Raw genomic sequence first — 16098 nt, 5'->3', positions numbered from 1 at the left:
TGATTACTCATTATTTAATGATTGCTCTCCGTTTTATATAAAATATCTGGAATTCCCAGGAGCTTTGATTGTCTCTGCAAGACAAGAACATAATTATGTGCAATAGGATGAGTGACTTAATGGGACCTTTTTCAGATACAAATCCTTAAAAGGCAAAAAAAACCCAGACGTGTCCCAGAGCAGCAGCAGATGAGTGTAAAAAGCTCTTAAGGCTGTCTTCAGTGTCATTGTAGGAGGCTTGCATGTCACTTTGTGGCTCCATTTACCAACTGAAGCAAGTGGCATAATGTCACTTACTTCAGAAAGTCTTGGGAAATAACAATTGAGATTTAGGAAGAATTTTGAAACCTATGGGTAAGAACTAGTGTGTGTCCGTAAAGCATGATTGTTAAATTCATTTTGGGGCAGTTCTTCCTTTCTTACTCTTTCTTTGAAGTAGGAAAGCAAGGAAAAAAGACCACACAAGAATTTCTGACAAGGTGCAGATACTGATGCACCTGTACATTGAGGTGTAAGTTTAGCTTAGTTGATAAATAATATGTTCCCTGTTCCTGTTTATTCCAGAGCAAGTCATATGCTGGGCATAAGAAATATGGGTTGTGAATCAGAAGTGTTGTGATGGGGGAAATGAAGTGCTTATGTAAAAGATGAAAGCTGCACTAACACCCTTAGTAACTGAGGTGTTGTGTCATTATCAACTATGAGGTCTGTTTGAGGGACCTTTGCACTTTTCTGCCCATCACCTTGAACAGTGTTTACGCTACTATGATTTCTCCACCCTTTTGTTGCTATTAACATCTGGTGATCCCTAGAAAAAGCCTGACATTGCTGTTTCTGTAGTGCTGCATGTCATCAGTCTGCAGTTTGTGAAGAGTGCAACACAGGAAAGTCCTGGAAGGTGAATTGGGCAGGTCACATATCATACTGCTGGTCTTGCTATATGTACTGTCCTCCCTGTGTATCTGAACTGTTGACTGAGAGGAGTATTAGGTAATTCAGCCATATTTAGGATTGAACAATCTAACAAAAAAAAAAAAAAAACCTCTTGAAATGGTGAAAAGCATCCACAAAATATTTTGATTAAAAAGCAAAACAAACTCTTTCTGACACAAGCCTACAATGTGCTTTCTGAGGCTTGTTTTGTGCTGGGCTTCCCTAAATATTTGGGTTTATGATTAAAATACTCTGAGTTTCCCTAAATGCCTGTTGCATTGTTTACAGTGCTTTCAGAAAAAGATTTTGGAAGATTCCATGAATTGCTGCTCAGCAGTGGGCTCTTGTAATTTAAGTATTTACGAGTTTAGTCTCCAAAAGCCATAGCCAAGACAGGTCTAGCTTGTGCCATGGATGGGCAGTGCTGGCCCTTTACTGGGGTGTAAGGGAAGTTGGGAAGGGCTGTGATGGTATGCCAGGTTGCCCAGATGTGGTGACCAAAATTCTTAGGCTACTGCCCAGATGACTGAGCAGCAGGATCTGTCCTGCTGTGACCTGAGAGCCACAGTGACCAGGTGTCCCTTTGTATTTCTATCAGCTGATGCGCTGGCTTTCTGCTCAGTGTGTCATTTGGTGATAGACTTGTGCTTTACTCATTGGGAGTAGGCTGCAGGTAGATGAAGGAATCTCTTTGCTGCTTCTGATGGAAGCTTGAGGTGGAGCAGAGCATGAGTGCAGCTGACAACTTTGTATCTTCTTGGCATGTGCAGGTGCCATCGTAGCATCAGCAGCAAACTTGACACAAGTATGGAGTCTTTCCTGAAACCATGAAAGTGGTTGTGTGGGCCAGAGACTTTGCTAGAGCTTGAAATCAGCAGAGCCAGTACCTGTGCAGAAGCAGCTCCTGCTCCAGGCTCCAGCCTGAGGCACATTTCCATGTCTTAGCCAGGCAGAGCATATGAAGCATCAGTGTTCAAAAGTAAACTCATAATGGGAAGTCCTGTTCCTGTGCTGATCCTGAGTAGTGGTTGTGCTTGTGCATGTGTTTGGCTTGAGTTTTGTTCTAATAACAAATGCTTTACTTTTTTTTAACAAAAAAAGCTAGCTTGGTTTGTCTTTGGTCATGTTTCCTCTCCTCCTATTGTTCTCCCTCTTGCAAGTTCAGTCTTCCTACCTATTCTCTTCTTGTCCAATCTTCTTGCTGTTTCTGCAGCCTCATTCTCTTTTAAAAACTTTGTTCATGACCTTTGTGCTGCTTTGCCTCACTCTGGGGCATTGGGAAAAAGGAAATCTGCCTTCTAGATCATGCTTATGTTATGATCTTAGCTATACACAATCAGGCTATTTGGCAGCCACAATAAATTATTGTCTAGACATTGCTGAGGAGCGGAACAGTAGTGTTAATGCAAGTTTCTAATGCATACTGCCAAACCTGAATTTTAGAAGTGAATATAGATTATCCTTTTTATATGGGTGAAAGAAAATTGGTAAATTACCATTCCATGGAAAGCAAGTGACAAGATTTGTTTTCCCAGGTTTTCTGATTTTTATTCCCATAGTATACCTTTGCCTTTGGTACAGGTCCATGGTCATATCTGCAGTTTTTAGGTTCTTAAGATTATTGTATTGTATTTATTAAATAATAAATTATTAAATCTACCTTTCAGAGATAATTTGTTAAGCTACTGTTCAGAATGCTGAACCAGATAGGTCTTGTTTCTGCAGCAGTTGTTCCTGGCCTGGATTAGTCCTCTGGCTTTAATTTTTTTAACGTTCCATTGACACTCCTGCCCAGGCAGTAATGCATTTGAGTGGATCTGCTGTGGATCAGTCAGCATCCTTACTCCATACAAGGATGTTTCAATAATACTGGAAAGTAAAAATTATTCAGAACTAACTTTATCATTTGTATTTTGGCAGGTTTTAAAAAATGGCTGAAGATGGCAATGATGAGCTTATATTTATTTGTAAGTATTAGAAAGGAAGATGATCCAACTCTCATTATGTGACTTGGCTACTCAGAATGCTTGAAATTAAAGAGTGAAACAAAGGTTTTATTTAGAAAAGTATTTATGTAAAGGAAGCTCTAACAGCTTATGGAGGCATAGAGGGAAAGTTGTTCATTTTAAGGGTACACATTCTCCTGGTTTGCACAAAGAGACCTCTAAATGTGAGTTAGCAGAGCAGCTTTTCATGATTAAGGTGAGACTGAAGCCCAGCTAGTTTTAGCAACCAGGGGTGTCTCTGGGGAACTCTGACCTCCAGCCTGAGCTGAAGATCTGCACCTCTATAGGACAAGGATGTGGGCTCATTATTCTCCCTGAGCAAGCCCAGTTTGAGATGCACCACTTTCCCTGACAGGTCTCACTCATGGCATGCACTGTGCTTTCTTGTGTCTGGGTGTCAAGGGTTAGGGCTGGGCTGGCCACTAATGGCTGACAGATGCTCTCTGCTGACACCTCTCCTTTCCCAAACGGGAATAGAAAGGGAATAAGGGAGAGACGCTTAGGAACTGAAAAAGAAAACTAAAGCTGCTTTAATGAAAGTAATAACAATAAAATGAAATGCATATAAATGTATACAAACCCAAAATTGAAACAACCCTGCTGATGTCAATCAGTCACCATAACGACTGATGCTGTGGCAAAAGTCCCAGACAAGGTTCAGTGGCAGATGGGATTCCATGGATGGAAACTGAAGGCAGAACAGAGTCCACCTTGGATGTTGACAGTTGAAGGAGACATCTTGACTCTTGTGATTGCTCAGCTTTATACTGAATATATGGAACAGAGTAGCTTGTTGATCTGCCTAAGGCCACCTGAACTGTTTTGTTTTCTGTACAGGTGCAGCCTTTCACTCTGCACCTCCAGTGTAGGGCACAGGGTTTAGTCCTTGGTACTAACTAGAAACATCCAGTGTTACTACTGCTAGAAGCTGATACTGTCTGTGATGTGATGCTGTTAATTTCAGAAAGTGCAGTTACTCAGAAGAGATGTAACTGAAAAGTAAAACCGATCAACAGAATTGGTTCTGGTTTAACTCAAACCAGGATACTCTGCACTTCATGCAGCTTGGCTTTGTAGCATGCCTTTTGTATAACCTTGTATGCCATTGGACTCCATGACAGGGATCTGAATTCATGGGGCCATGAGTGAAGACAAGCTGCAGTGTATTTTGCCTAGGAAGTGTGGTGGGCAGTGTCCTGTGCTTGATGGAGCTTGTCTGGTATACTTGTTTTCTACTGGAATACTAACCCTGTAGCTTCTCCTTTGTCACCAGCCTGGGCATGCAGGAAAAAGTGTTAAGTGGAAGTAGACTCCAGTCATGTGGGATTTGCTATAGAAGGTCCAGTGGAGGGCTACAGGGATGATTGCAGGACTGAAGCACATGCCTTATGGGGAGAGGTTGGGAGACCTGGGGCTTTTTAATCTGGAGAAGAGAAGACTGAAAGAGGATGTAATAAGTGTTTATAAATATCTGAGGGCTGGGTGTCAGGAGTGGGGGGGACGGGGTCATCTCACTTTCTCCCTGTGATAGGACAAGGAGCAGTGGATGTAAGCTGCAACACAGGAAGTTCCACCTCAACTCAAGGGGTAACTTTACTGTAAGGGTCACAGAGCACTTGAACAGGCTCCCCAGAGAAGTTGTCGAGTCTCCTCCTTTGGAGACTTTCAAGGCCTGTCTGGATGTGTTCCTCTATGACCTGAGCTAGATTATGGTCCTGCTCTGGCAAGGGGATTGGACTTGGTGATCTCTGGAGGTCTATTCCAACCCCTAACATCATGTGATATACTTGAATGAGCAGAGAGAGCCTACATGCTGCAGATCCTATCTGGCAAGAGCAAAGTGGAGCACATATGTTTGGTATTATGTATCCACAGTCTTTTACCCCTGATGATTTCATGGCTGCAGATTAACCTTGTGACAACTGTGTCAAAGTTCCTTTTTACCCTGTACTGCAAATTGACCAAGGTTCCTTAAAAAGTAGTGCTGACTCAATAGGCATTTTTTTGAGTTGCAGATGTTAGTAGTGAAGCTACCTTATCTACCCCTCCATAAAATGACCCTGGTGAATAGCAGCAAGGTTGGGGATGTGATACCATTTCCTAGCTACAGGCCTGTGCACCACTGAACACAATCCTCTGAGCTTCATTGTTCATCCAGTTCTCAATCCACCTCCCTGTCCACTCATCTAACCCACACTTCTGAAGCATGACAATGAGGATGTTAAAGGAAGTGGTGTCAGAAGTCTTGCTGAAGTCAGTAAGAAGATTTCATTAACATTTAGGTGAGCTACAAGCACACCTAAGGAAGGGGATGGTACGCAGAACAGAGGAAACATGTAGGCTTAGTTTTGATGCTGATGCCTGCAGACCCTTTCCTCTGATACAGCTTTGTGGTGCTGTATAGCAAACTGGACTGAGAAATTTGTTCAGATGAAAAACTGATGAGGAAAGCTGGCTGCTGCATTTCTTAGTTCACCAGAAGGCAGCACAAATACCTGTACAGCAATCAGTGACTGGCTTGAGGGTTGCAAGAGCTGATACTGCCAGTTGTCAAATGGATGTGGGTTTTCACCTCTCAGCTGGTTTTGTTTAGAGAGGGAGAGATGATATGGGACTGTGCATGTAATTTAGGGTCCCTTTTCCACGTCTTAGAAGGAATCCTATTGTTAGTTCACTGGGACAAATACTGGAAGGGAGAGGCTTCCAATTAGGAATAGAGAGTAGCTTACCAGATGGGAACAGCATGACTTCTGGCTTCTTCTCTTCCCAAAGAAAGTGTAACCACCTTCTACCTTCCATTTTCACTGGAGTTACATGTCTTGGCCTTGTGAACATGAAGCTCAGATGGAAGCTGCACTGCAGAAATATTACCCTTGTGTGATGATCTCTTAAGCTATTTCAGCAGCTGACCAGACAGGGCAGTTTGACAGCTATTTTTCACCATGATGCAGTGTATATGCATTTGAAATCCTGTTAAGCTGTCTTATTTTAGAAAGCCTCAAATTATCCAGGTCTGAAAACTGTTTCATAGGAGTCATTCAGTTCTGGGTAATTTACAGCCACTTAATTCACTGTGTCAGCTTACTTAAATTAACTTTTAGTTTAAGAAGTGATCAAAGTATATTGCACAGCCAGCTGACCTGTTTGGAAAGACACCAGAAGGTACCTTTCCCCACTGTGAGTAAGCATGAGCAGGCCCAGACATGGCTCTAGGCAGAGCTGGCCTATTACAACTCATGCCCTGCTGATGCCCTGGGCCAGTTCTGATACTGGTACTGGGTTTATGCTTCATGTCACTAAAAATATAAGCAAAACCCCATGCTATTCAAGCTATTTCTAGAAGTCTGTGTTCTGGCTGGACTAGATGCCCTTGGAAGTCACTTCCAACCCAGACCATTCCATGGAGAAGGTAGGAAGGTTGGAATATGGTTTTCTTCAGATGTTAGATGTTATGGCACTTTGAAGAATAATGGCACCTTTAAGCAGAGTATTTACTATGGATGTAAGGCAGTGTTTGTTCTTTGAGAGAGAATTTAAACAATTTGTCTTCTGATAGTACTGCTCCTGGGGTACGTTGTCTTACACAGGCACAGCTATCAACTTAATGTTCAATTATACATGTTCTTTTAAGCAATGTAAATAAGCACCTGCCTCCATATGTTTGGATTTTGCCTGGTGCTAGATTTTGTATTTGGCTCTTGCAAGGAGGCAGCTGTCTTGCAGAAGTGCTTGCCTTCAACCTTTCTGTGTGCTGTCTGCTTCATTGCAGGGTGCGAGGACTGTGGGCAGTACCATGATTCAGAGTGTCCTGAATTGGGCCCAGTGGTGACAGTCAAAGACTCCTTTGTGTTGAGCAGGGCAAGGTAAGGAACATTTGTGTTAGTTCTGACTAACCCACCGCCCACGTTAGTTCTTTAAAGCACATTTGCTGTTTAATGGATGCCCTGCCAACAGCTGAAAAGTGAAGTCTCAGTCTATGGAAGCACATGGCCTTGATTAAATAGAAAAACCAATGCACACACCTAAGTACTCTACTGAATTGCAGCTAAAAAATTATCTGCTGCTCATCAGGACTTGGCTTCTTTACTGAGGTTCTGGCAAAAAGTCAGATGGTGCCAGTTGGGGTGATGACTTCTGTCTTGGTGTCTTTCTCACCTATTCAGAGGTACCCCTGAGAAGTGTTTGAGGATTTCTTACTCATGGATGGTTGCGTTCTCCTGCTTGGTGCAGCTTCTGTGGTTCCTTCACTGAGAAGCAAGTTACTGTCATTATTGTGAGTCTTCAGGAATGTTTAGAGATACTGCTTCTACCAGAAAATATCACAGATGGCAAAACCAGACTAAGTCTAGTTAGGAGAAAACAACACTGAATGGTGATTTTTATAGAGAAAGGCAATCAGGCATTGCCAGCAAAATTCATTTTAAGGTGTAAAATGTAAAGCTAAGGAGAAGAAACAACTGTCATGAAGATGCACTACAAATCTAAAAAGTGAGGAGGGTTCAGATGGCTTCACATATTACATAATGTGTTTAGGGCTTCCTTCTTTCTTCTTGGGCTATCACAAACAGAAAACGTGGGCATGTGGGCAGTAAGTCTGACACATGCTGGCTATGTAGAGCACTCTGTGTATCCCCAGAATTATTTTGTAACAAATAGTGAATGTCCTGGGTGTGCTGCATGGGTGACAGGACTCCTCTCTGTCTGAGCAGGACACTTGGTGTCCCACAGTGTATACTGGCTGCATGTGTGCAGGGACCATAGTGGTTTTTCTCAGTTTTTCCAAGAAAGGAAGCTCCCTTCGGCTCTTGCCCAGCACCACCTCCTTGTGCCTGAAAACCTGCATGGATCATCTCCTGCAGCAAGTGTTAAAAGTGACCACTGTCTTACCATTCCTTACACTAGAGGTGCTTTGTTCTTGGTGGTAATTGCAAAATGCCTGGAGGGATAATAGAACTGCTTTCTTAGACACGGAAACTGGGCTCCATCTCCAGGCTGTACTAAGCAGCGTAATAGTTTAGTCTACAGCTTTGTTGTTGTTTTTTTTCTCATTTCTCTTTTCAATTTTTAGATCATCTCTGCCTTCTAATTTGGAGATAAGACGATTGGAAGATGGGACTGAAGGAGTGTTTGCTTTGACTCAGCTAGTGAAACGTACTCAGTTTGGCCCATTCGAATCCAAGAGAGTTGCCAAGCTGGAAAAAGAGTCAGTTTTTCCCCTGAAGGTAAGACAGGGTACATGAAAAGCAGTAACAAGTAGTCAGCTTTGTGATAATTTTTTGCTGTTTAACCCAATGGAAAACAAAATGTGTGTAGGAGGGTTACTGGGGACATCTTATAACCATCCTAAAAGTGGACTAGCTAAACAAGCATTCCTAGGGCAAGGTACATCAAGCATGTAGAAAGAGACTCTAGTTTGATTCTTGAAGTGAACAACTTTCTAGGAGGCAGTCAGCAAAACTGCTTGTGTTCCACCATCTACATGTGGTGATACAAGAGCAGCAGTGACTTTGGCAGTTCATTTCAGTTGTTTCAATGAGTCTCACTTCAGTTTGTATTTGCTTAATGAGTGACATAAGCATTAGGTTTATGGAACATGCAGGATAAATCTTTTTTTCTATCTTGCATTTGTTTTACTCTTGACAAGTTTTGGTAGGAAAAATGCTGTGATAAAAATTGAATTTTGTCTTAATTTCCATTAATACTTAACTTAGAAGTATATGTGACTCAGGCTGATTGCTGTTTCACAATGTGCTGTTTGGATTATTCTCCATTCTGTGGTGTTCAGTCATTTAAATTTTAAGAGTAACTGGTAGTTATAGCAAGAAGTCTTAGGATATAGGTTCAGTTTGTTCCTATCCTGCCCCTGGTAGCCTGTCTCAGACTTACTCATGTGAAGATGGGATGGATATGTGAAACGTGCCTAGTGCAAGTGTTAAGGGTGACTTTAACATGCATTGAATGGAAGCTATTGCAAAAGCAGAAAGTAAACAATATTCTTAGCTTTGTCTTATTTGTTAGGATTTTATTATAAGCATATTTTGCTTGGTAGGTTTTCCAGAAGGATGGGCCCCTGGTATATTTTGACACCTCAAATGAAGATGATTGCAACTGGATGATGATGGTGAGACCAGCCACTGAATATGAGCATCAAAACTTAACTGCCTTCCAGCATGACAATGATATTTACTTCACCACCTCCCGGGACATTCCACCAGGAACTGAGCTGCGAGTGTGGTATGCAGCTTTTTACGCCAAAAAAATGGAAAAGCCAGTGCTGAAGCAGGTCACTAGTATTGCCAATGGTATGTGTGGGGGCCTCTTTTCCTTCCTAAGGGCCCAGTCCTGGTAAGGACTGATAGTAACCTACTGTTATAGTTGGCAGTGCTGTTTAGAAAGTAGGTTCTGACCCTGAGTTTGTTAGACTTTAGAATCAGGTTAGCCTGCACACATGGTTTCCCTGCAAGAAGAAATTATGAGATTCTTCACCTCGATATAGCTGAGATTGTGAGAACAGATGGCCTAGGTAATGTTGAGGTTCTTCACAGTGAACAACCTGGATAAATAGCTCTTAGATGAAGAACTGGTGGTTGCATCAGAAACATTTTTTAGTAGAAGAGCAGAGGAACCCAAGTGATAGTGTATATCTGAAGATATATGCATATTTGCTAAAGAAGCCATTTGTTTTCAGGTGTAGTTAAAATGTTTTGATTTTGTTCAGAACTGTTACACAGTTCTACAAAACTACTTTTTTCTTATGCAGCCTTGCATTGGACCCACCAGAATAAGATCAGTTCAAGAGCAAACTGCCATTCCACATGATTGCTTGTGCAAAGAAAGGCAGCAGATTGTTTAGAATCAAGTTAGAATTTTCTGAGGCCTTTTGTTCCTCCACCTGTTTTATTTTGCATTTTTGCTGCTAAAAAGTATGATCCTTTAGCATTGCAAAGGCATTTTCTTTCTGCTCTTGTGTTGGAAATGCTCCCTGAATGGTTGTTACTGGTGTGTTGAGTATAGTTTGGGGTGACAAATGGCTTGGGGAGGGGCCATTGCCATCTGCTTGCTTTATAGCTGATCTTAATGGTCATCAGTCTTAAGCACTGCAGCTCAATCAATGCAGGTAACAGGTTTCTCATTTGTTAGATATTTGCATTTGGTATTAGTTGAGAGTTTTAATCTTTTTCCTCTTAGGTTTAGCTTGCTCATGTATTCTTGTGTGCAAATCAGTATTTAAATCTATTGTATAGATACATCCTGCTTCCTCCCTTAAGCACTTTAACTGTACACTCCAAAATATGAGAGGCACATTGGGTGAGATTCAGGCATAAGAATATCCTGGTTAGGATTTTACATGACATTGTTTTTTGCAGGCTTGCTATAGGCCAAAACTTTCTGATTGTGGTTGTTGCCCTCGGCAGAGAGCAAGAGAATCAAAGGGTCTGGAAAGTAAAGGAACTGTTTTATTTCTTCACAGATATGTGCTTGGTAGTCCTGGAATCTGATAAAGAAGGGGACAAAACCTCTTCAAAACCTTCATCTGCTGTCTTACCTCATAAAAAAACAAAGAAATCCAGCTTGCCAACAGCCGATCCAGCAGGTATGCAAAACTGTTTTTAAGAGAGGTAGAGGACAGATACAGATTTAAAGAGCTGTTAGGTGTACCACCTATGTGCAGATAATTATGATTATTTAACTTTGACCTATTACTAATTCTGAGAAAATGTGAAAGTCTAGATTTTTATTTTCATGAGCATGGCATTTAGAATATATATGCAGATTAAAAAGCGACAGGGGGGCTGATAAACAGCAGATGAGTTTCAGGGAAACTACAGCTGCTTCTGAATTTGGAGGTGGTAAAAGTTGGGATGGGGACAATTGCAAAGAAAATCTTCAGACTCTGTGCAAAGTGTAATAGCTCAAATTATGAGGCTCTAGAAGAAAACATGAAACTGAGTGAACAGAAGAACAATTGTCTTTGGAAATGAAAATGCTGTCCATCCCCAAATTATAACTCTAACAGAAGCCTGTTAGAGTGTGGACTGTTCTAGATTACAGGAAGTCAGAGTTAGATAAACATACAAGCAATACAGATACTATTGACAACAAACATCTGTCTTGAGAAATAACCATGATGTCATAGGAACTTACTCCCCACAGTCAAATATGACACAGTGCCTGCCTACCATGTAATCTCTGATAAGTGCAACAGTGAAATTAAGAGCCTATTTAAAACAAATTGCCAAGTCTTAAAGTAAACTCAGAGTATGTAGTATGGAGATCAGGATTGAAAGAAAACCATTCTGGGGCTGTTCTTGGTGGAGGTTACTTTGCTAAATTTTGGTTACTCGTACTAAAAGTAGCCAGAAGAAGAGGAACAGACTTGTTGCAGGTGTGTACAGAGCAATTCTTCAGAAAATCCATGTAACTTGGATGTTGTCACAGCTAAAATGTGAAGCTGTTTAGAAAGTTGTCTTTCAGTTTGATTTGTCCAAGATGGGGGAAAACTCTGAAGAATTTGAACACCCCTCCTACACTTTCAGAAAGTAGGATGAAGGATGTAACTTCAATAGAAATAAAAGGCTGCCTGTTATACTTTGAGAATCCTGAGGTGTTTCCAGTGTTTTAGTGTTTTCCTGAAAACATGCCTACTCTGACTCTTTGCTTCAAGTTGACTGGATAGGGCTGGGGGATAGGTTGGACTGGATGATCTTGGAGGTCTCTTCCAACCTGGTTGATTCTATGAATCGTTTAGTCGTTCTTTATTTATTATAGCACACCTCTGTGGTTCAGAACACTGAATGTAACTTGTAGCAGGGAACAAACTCTTCCTCAGAACATCTTTTTTATGGGGACTTAAAAGCCAACATTAAAAACTATGAGGTCCTGAGGGAGAGAGAGATGAGCTGACTTGCTAACAATTACACAGGAAACATCATGGCAGAAAATGAGTCAAAGTTTGAGCCTCCTGTGCTGCCATTCACTTAATCTAATTTCAGTGTCATCCTCAGGCGGAGTTTTGTAGACTGTAATATTCAGCTTTGTGTGTACCAAAAAATTCCCTGAACTAGTCTGGTTTTATCAGATCCTGTTGACAAATTAAGGCACATCATCCAAGGATTTAAATACAATAGACTGTGAACAGAGTAACTGCTTTCCTCTTTTTTAAATTCCAATTCCATTTTCCTGTAATTTCTTCTTTGTTTGTCTGACAAGAGCTGTTAATTAAAACATGAATATGGTGGTTTCCTAGAACATCCCATTAATGAAACTGCTCAAAACCACATTTTCATTGTCCTCATTCTCTTTTCCTTTAGTCCAAATGCTATTGCTCTGCAGTGCTCTTCACAGAGAGCAAGGAGGCATCTGCTTCTGTCCTCAGCTGACCCACAAAAGAACTGGTAACCCTGGTTTTAAAGGTGCTAAAAATTACTTCATACTGTGCCTTTGATAATTCCAGTTCTTTGTAAAGTGATAAAGGGACCCTCAGGACTTTATAAGAACACAGATACTGTCTTCTGACATCCTTTACTTTCTCTTCTGACTTCTTACCTGCTACAATGTTTCAAGTGTTCACATTTGGAAAATCGTGAAGCTGTCCCAGGTGCCTTTGTGGGCCTCTTAAATACTTAAATCACAACTTCTGATACTCAGGAAGCTCTTGAAGGATAAGCAAAGCTACGGGGATTTGTCACCTTCTCATTTTCAAAGCTTCTTAGTGTTTTTTCTTGTTACGATTTAGTGAATGCTTCAGAAAGCAGTGGAGCTGCAGAAGCAGAGTCCAGCCAGTGGACATGTAAAGTGTGTTCATCTGCTTTCCAGGAGCCTCAGCTGCTGACAGGTAAGAAGTGCTAGAAATCAGTGAGAGAGTACTGAGAAGCATCAGAAGAATTCTGCTGCTCTGGAGCAGGATGCTGGAGCCATGTCCCATCCATCAAGCAGTGAGATAGAGATTTTGATTATTGTGTTCCTTTAAGAACAGAGCTGGTGGTGGTTCTGGAGGGCAGGTCTGGTTGGCAGCAGTTGGGCGTGTTTGGTCTGGAGAGGAGGAGGCTGAGGGGAGACCTCTCTGCTCTCTGCAACATCCTGAGGGGAGGCTGGAGTAAGATGGGGGTTAGTTCTTCTCCCTATTATCAGGTGATAGAATGAGAAGAAGGGGCCTGAAGCTGTGCCAGGGGTGCTGTATGTTGGATATTACAAAAAAATTCTTTACTGAAGGAGTGGTCAGGCACTGGAACATGTGTTCAGGAGTGTGAAGGAGTCAGCCGTCCCTGGAGGTGTTCCAGACATGTGGACATGACACTTTAGGGACGTGGTTTGATGGCCATGGTGGTGTTAGGTTGGTGGTTGGACTTGATAGTCTTAGAGGTATTTTCTAACAAAAACAATTCTGTGATTCTGAGATAATATGAATATTAGGAATGTCAAGGATAGGAGCTGCATGAGCAGTGTATAAAGTCAGTAATAGCAGCTTATGCTTAATGATATATGCCTGATATTTATGGCTCAGAGTTAGTCAAGGTAATGAAATATTTTTTTCTTTTTCTTTCTCTTTTTTTCCCTGCATTTCATTTGCAGCTATTTTATGTGGCTTTCCAAAGAATTTAAAGTAAGACTTCTGGCTATTTGATGAATTATTTTTGAAAAGGAGACATATTCATTATCAGGGAGCACAACATTTTTAACAGTGTTATCTAACACGTCTCTTCACAAATGCAATCCCTGTGAATAATCACTGCAATATTTGATAGGTGCTGTGCTTTTATTTAGGAAGGTGTTGTGACTGCTTTTGAAATAATTTGATGGTGAGTCTCTGCTAAATCAGATTGATGTGATGGATAAGCTTCAACTGGATCTATCCTTTTGAGTATTCCATGACAGCTTCTTTCAACCCTACTCTCTCATTCTTTCCCATCCACCCAGAGCACTTGCTGAGTCACCTGGAACAAGCCAAAGGTGCCCCCCGAACCAGCCAAAATGAGACTGTTGCAGAGAAAGCATCGGAAGCTCCCTCTGAGGACCAGCCAGTGGTCTCTGATGCAGCCAGTACAGACTCAAGGAGGAAGGCCAGGCGGGGAAGAAAGCCCAAAACAGCAAAAGCAGAAACACCTATTGTCATTGTTGAAGATGAAGATTCTCCAGGTAAAGCAAAACTTTAGAAGATGCTAATCACACATCCCCTCATTCATCTGTATTGATGCCTTCTCAGAAAAGCTTAAAAAGTAGCAGAGAGACAAGATGGAGTTTTTTAGTTAGATCACCAAACCGGATGATATATGGAATTGTCTATAAATATCTGAGGGGTGTGTGTCAACTGGAGGGGGCCAACCTCTTTCTACTGGTGTGCAGTACTAAGACAAGGAACAGTGGATACAAACTTGAACATAGAAGATTTCACCTCACACGAGGAGAAACTTCTTTGAATGGGCTGCCCAGAGAGGTTGTGGAGTCTCCTCTGGTGAGTTTGCAAACCCACCTGGATGCATTCCTGTGTGGACTACCCTAGGGGATCCTGTTTTGGCAGAGGGGTTGGACTTGATCTTTGGAAGTCTCTTCCAATCTCTAGCATTCTGTGATTCTGTTAACTGTCTCTGAGGGCCTTGTCTATGATAAACATTGCAGCATCTACACTTAGATCACCTGCGTTCTCCTGTAATGATTTTAGTAATAGAGAGGCCCAGAGAATCCCAGGGTAGTGATTATGAGAGACCTGCCTAGCTTAATGCAAGAAGGAACAGCAGAGAAAGCATCCTCCCTCTCAAGAAGCCATGATACAGAGTCAACTGACCCCTTAGTGATAGGCTGAATAAGTAAGAAATTATCTCTTCCTGAGAAGGCTACATCTTCCTTGTCACTCAGTAGCCCCTTTCTCTGTCTTGCAAGTGCTACCTACTCATTAGCAATCCTACTACAAACTAACATGTCTGTAGACAAATAATGTGTTTGGTTCCACATCTTGTTACAAATTCTGCATTTGAGATTATATTTCTAGGATATCCACATGAACACTGTATTTTCATGATGTGTTTGCAGCGGAACACGTAGCTGAGGTTGTAACTGAGGTCCCACCAGAAGAGGTAGCCCTGCCTTCAGCTGCAGAAGAGAGGATTATGGAACTGGTTCTAGGAAAGGTGCCTAGCACCACAAATAACATCAGTCCAGTGACAAAGTAAGTGTTCTGGGATGTAGAATTTCCTCTCAGTAGCATTACTTAAGTAGTATGTAACGACTGTGCTCAACTTCTGGGCCTACTGGATTTTGTTAGCAAAAAATTGTCTGCTGCTGCTACAAGAGCTAACTTTGAGTGCCACAAACATGGCTTGTGCACTGGAGAATGGTGCACAGGTGGTGAGATATTGGTGGTAGAATTTTAGAGTATAAGCCATGAGATTTTCGTCTTCCATTGTGTTGCTCTTTTGTTCAGTGCGATTCACTGCCTTCTGCAGCTGCAACATGGAATATTACTCCCGTTCAATGTTGGTGGTAAATAAGGCAAAGAGAATTTTGTTTAAAAACATTATGCTAATTATTATTATTTTTATTACTATTCAGTCCTTTTTGTCACTAAGTCATGAATGGCATTCTGTTGATTTGTGTGTGTGACACTTCAGATTCAGAGCAGTGGGAGGGGAAACTTTTGGTATAATAGAACATCAGGGAGACTCTTAAATATAATTTGATTAATTTAGATTCCTTTCTGCCTTTTTGTCTAGGTCAAATCAGCTTTTTGAATTATTTTGTGTGTGTGTGTAATAAAACACTTTTTAAAAATTAGCTTTAATGGTATATATTGAAGTGCTTAACAGAGACAGATCCATCAAAAAGGCATTGCAGTGGCTGTGTTGGGAAATGGATCACTGCTTCTTGGTGCCTTGCTGCTCTCTTATATACGCCTTTTGCATGCGAGCTGCCAAGCTTTCTAAACTGAGGTAGTGCTAATTGTCAGAGGATGAGCAGAGCAGATCCTTTGTGTTCCTCTGAGGGGCATGCTAAGAGAATCTCTGAGGCTGGTCGATGGTGCTGTTTTCCTCATTTTTGCTGGGTGAAAATAATTTGGAGCTAACTGCACTCTGATATCTGCTGCTTTCACGGGGTGGCCAGGAGAGTACCTTGGCAATGCGAAAGCTCCAGGCACCCTTCTCTCCCATCAGAGGCTGAGCATTAC

General features: G+C 41.6%; 1 protein-coding gene across 7 annotated transcripts in view; it reads left to right on the top strand.

Annotated features, from left to right (window-relative positions):
* Window positions 1-16098, top strand: part of PRDM15 (PR/SET domain 15) — a 33997-nt gene that overhangs the window by 2176 nt on the left and 15723 nt on the right. For all 7 annotated transcript variants that reach the window (XM_064152564.1, XM_064152563.1, XM_064152560.1 and 4 more), the window contains exons 2-9: window positions 2854-2900; window positions 6709-6802; window positions 8008-8161; window positions 8989-9241; window positions 10411-10533; window positions 12676-12774; window positions 13857-14075; window positions 14967-15102. In XM_064152564.1, coding sequence (XP_064008634.1) covers window positions 2864-2900; window positions 6709-6802; window positions 8008-8161; window positions 8989-9241; window positions 10411-10533; window positions 12676-12774; window positions 13857-14075; window positions 14967-15102 — 1115 coding nt within the window. In that variant the 5' untranslated portion in view covers window positions 2854-2863. The remainder of the gene's footprint in view (window positions 1-2853; window positions 2901-6708; window positions 6803-8007; window positions 8162-8988; window positions 9242-10410; window positions 10534-12675; window positions 12775-13856; window positions 14076-14966; window positions 15103-16098) is intronic.

The sequence above is a fragment of the Pogoniulus pusillus genome, chromosome 12 (genome assembly GCF_015220805.1).
Source record: "Pogoniulus pusillus isolate bPogPus1 chromosome 12, bPogPus1.pri, whole genome shotgun sequence".
Classification (NCBI taxonomy): domain Eukaryota; kingdom Metazoa; phylum Chordata; class Aves; order Piciformes; family Lybiidae; genus Pogoniulus; species Pogoniulus pusillus.
This window is presented reverse-complemented; position numbering and strand designations above follow the sequence as displayed.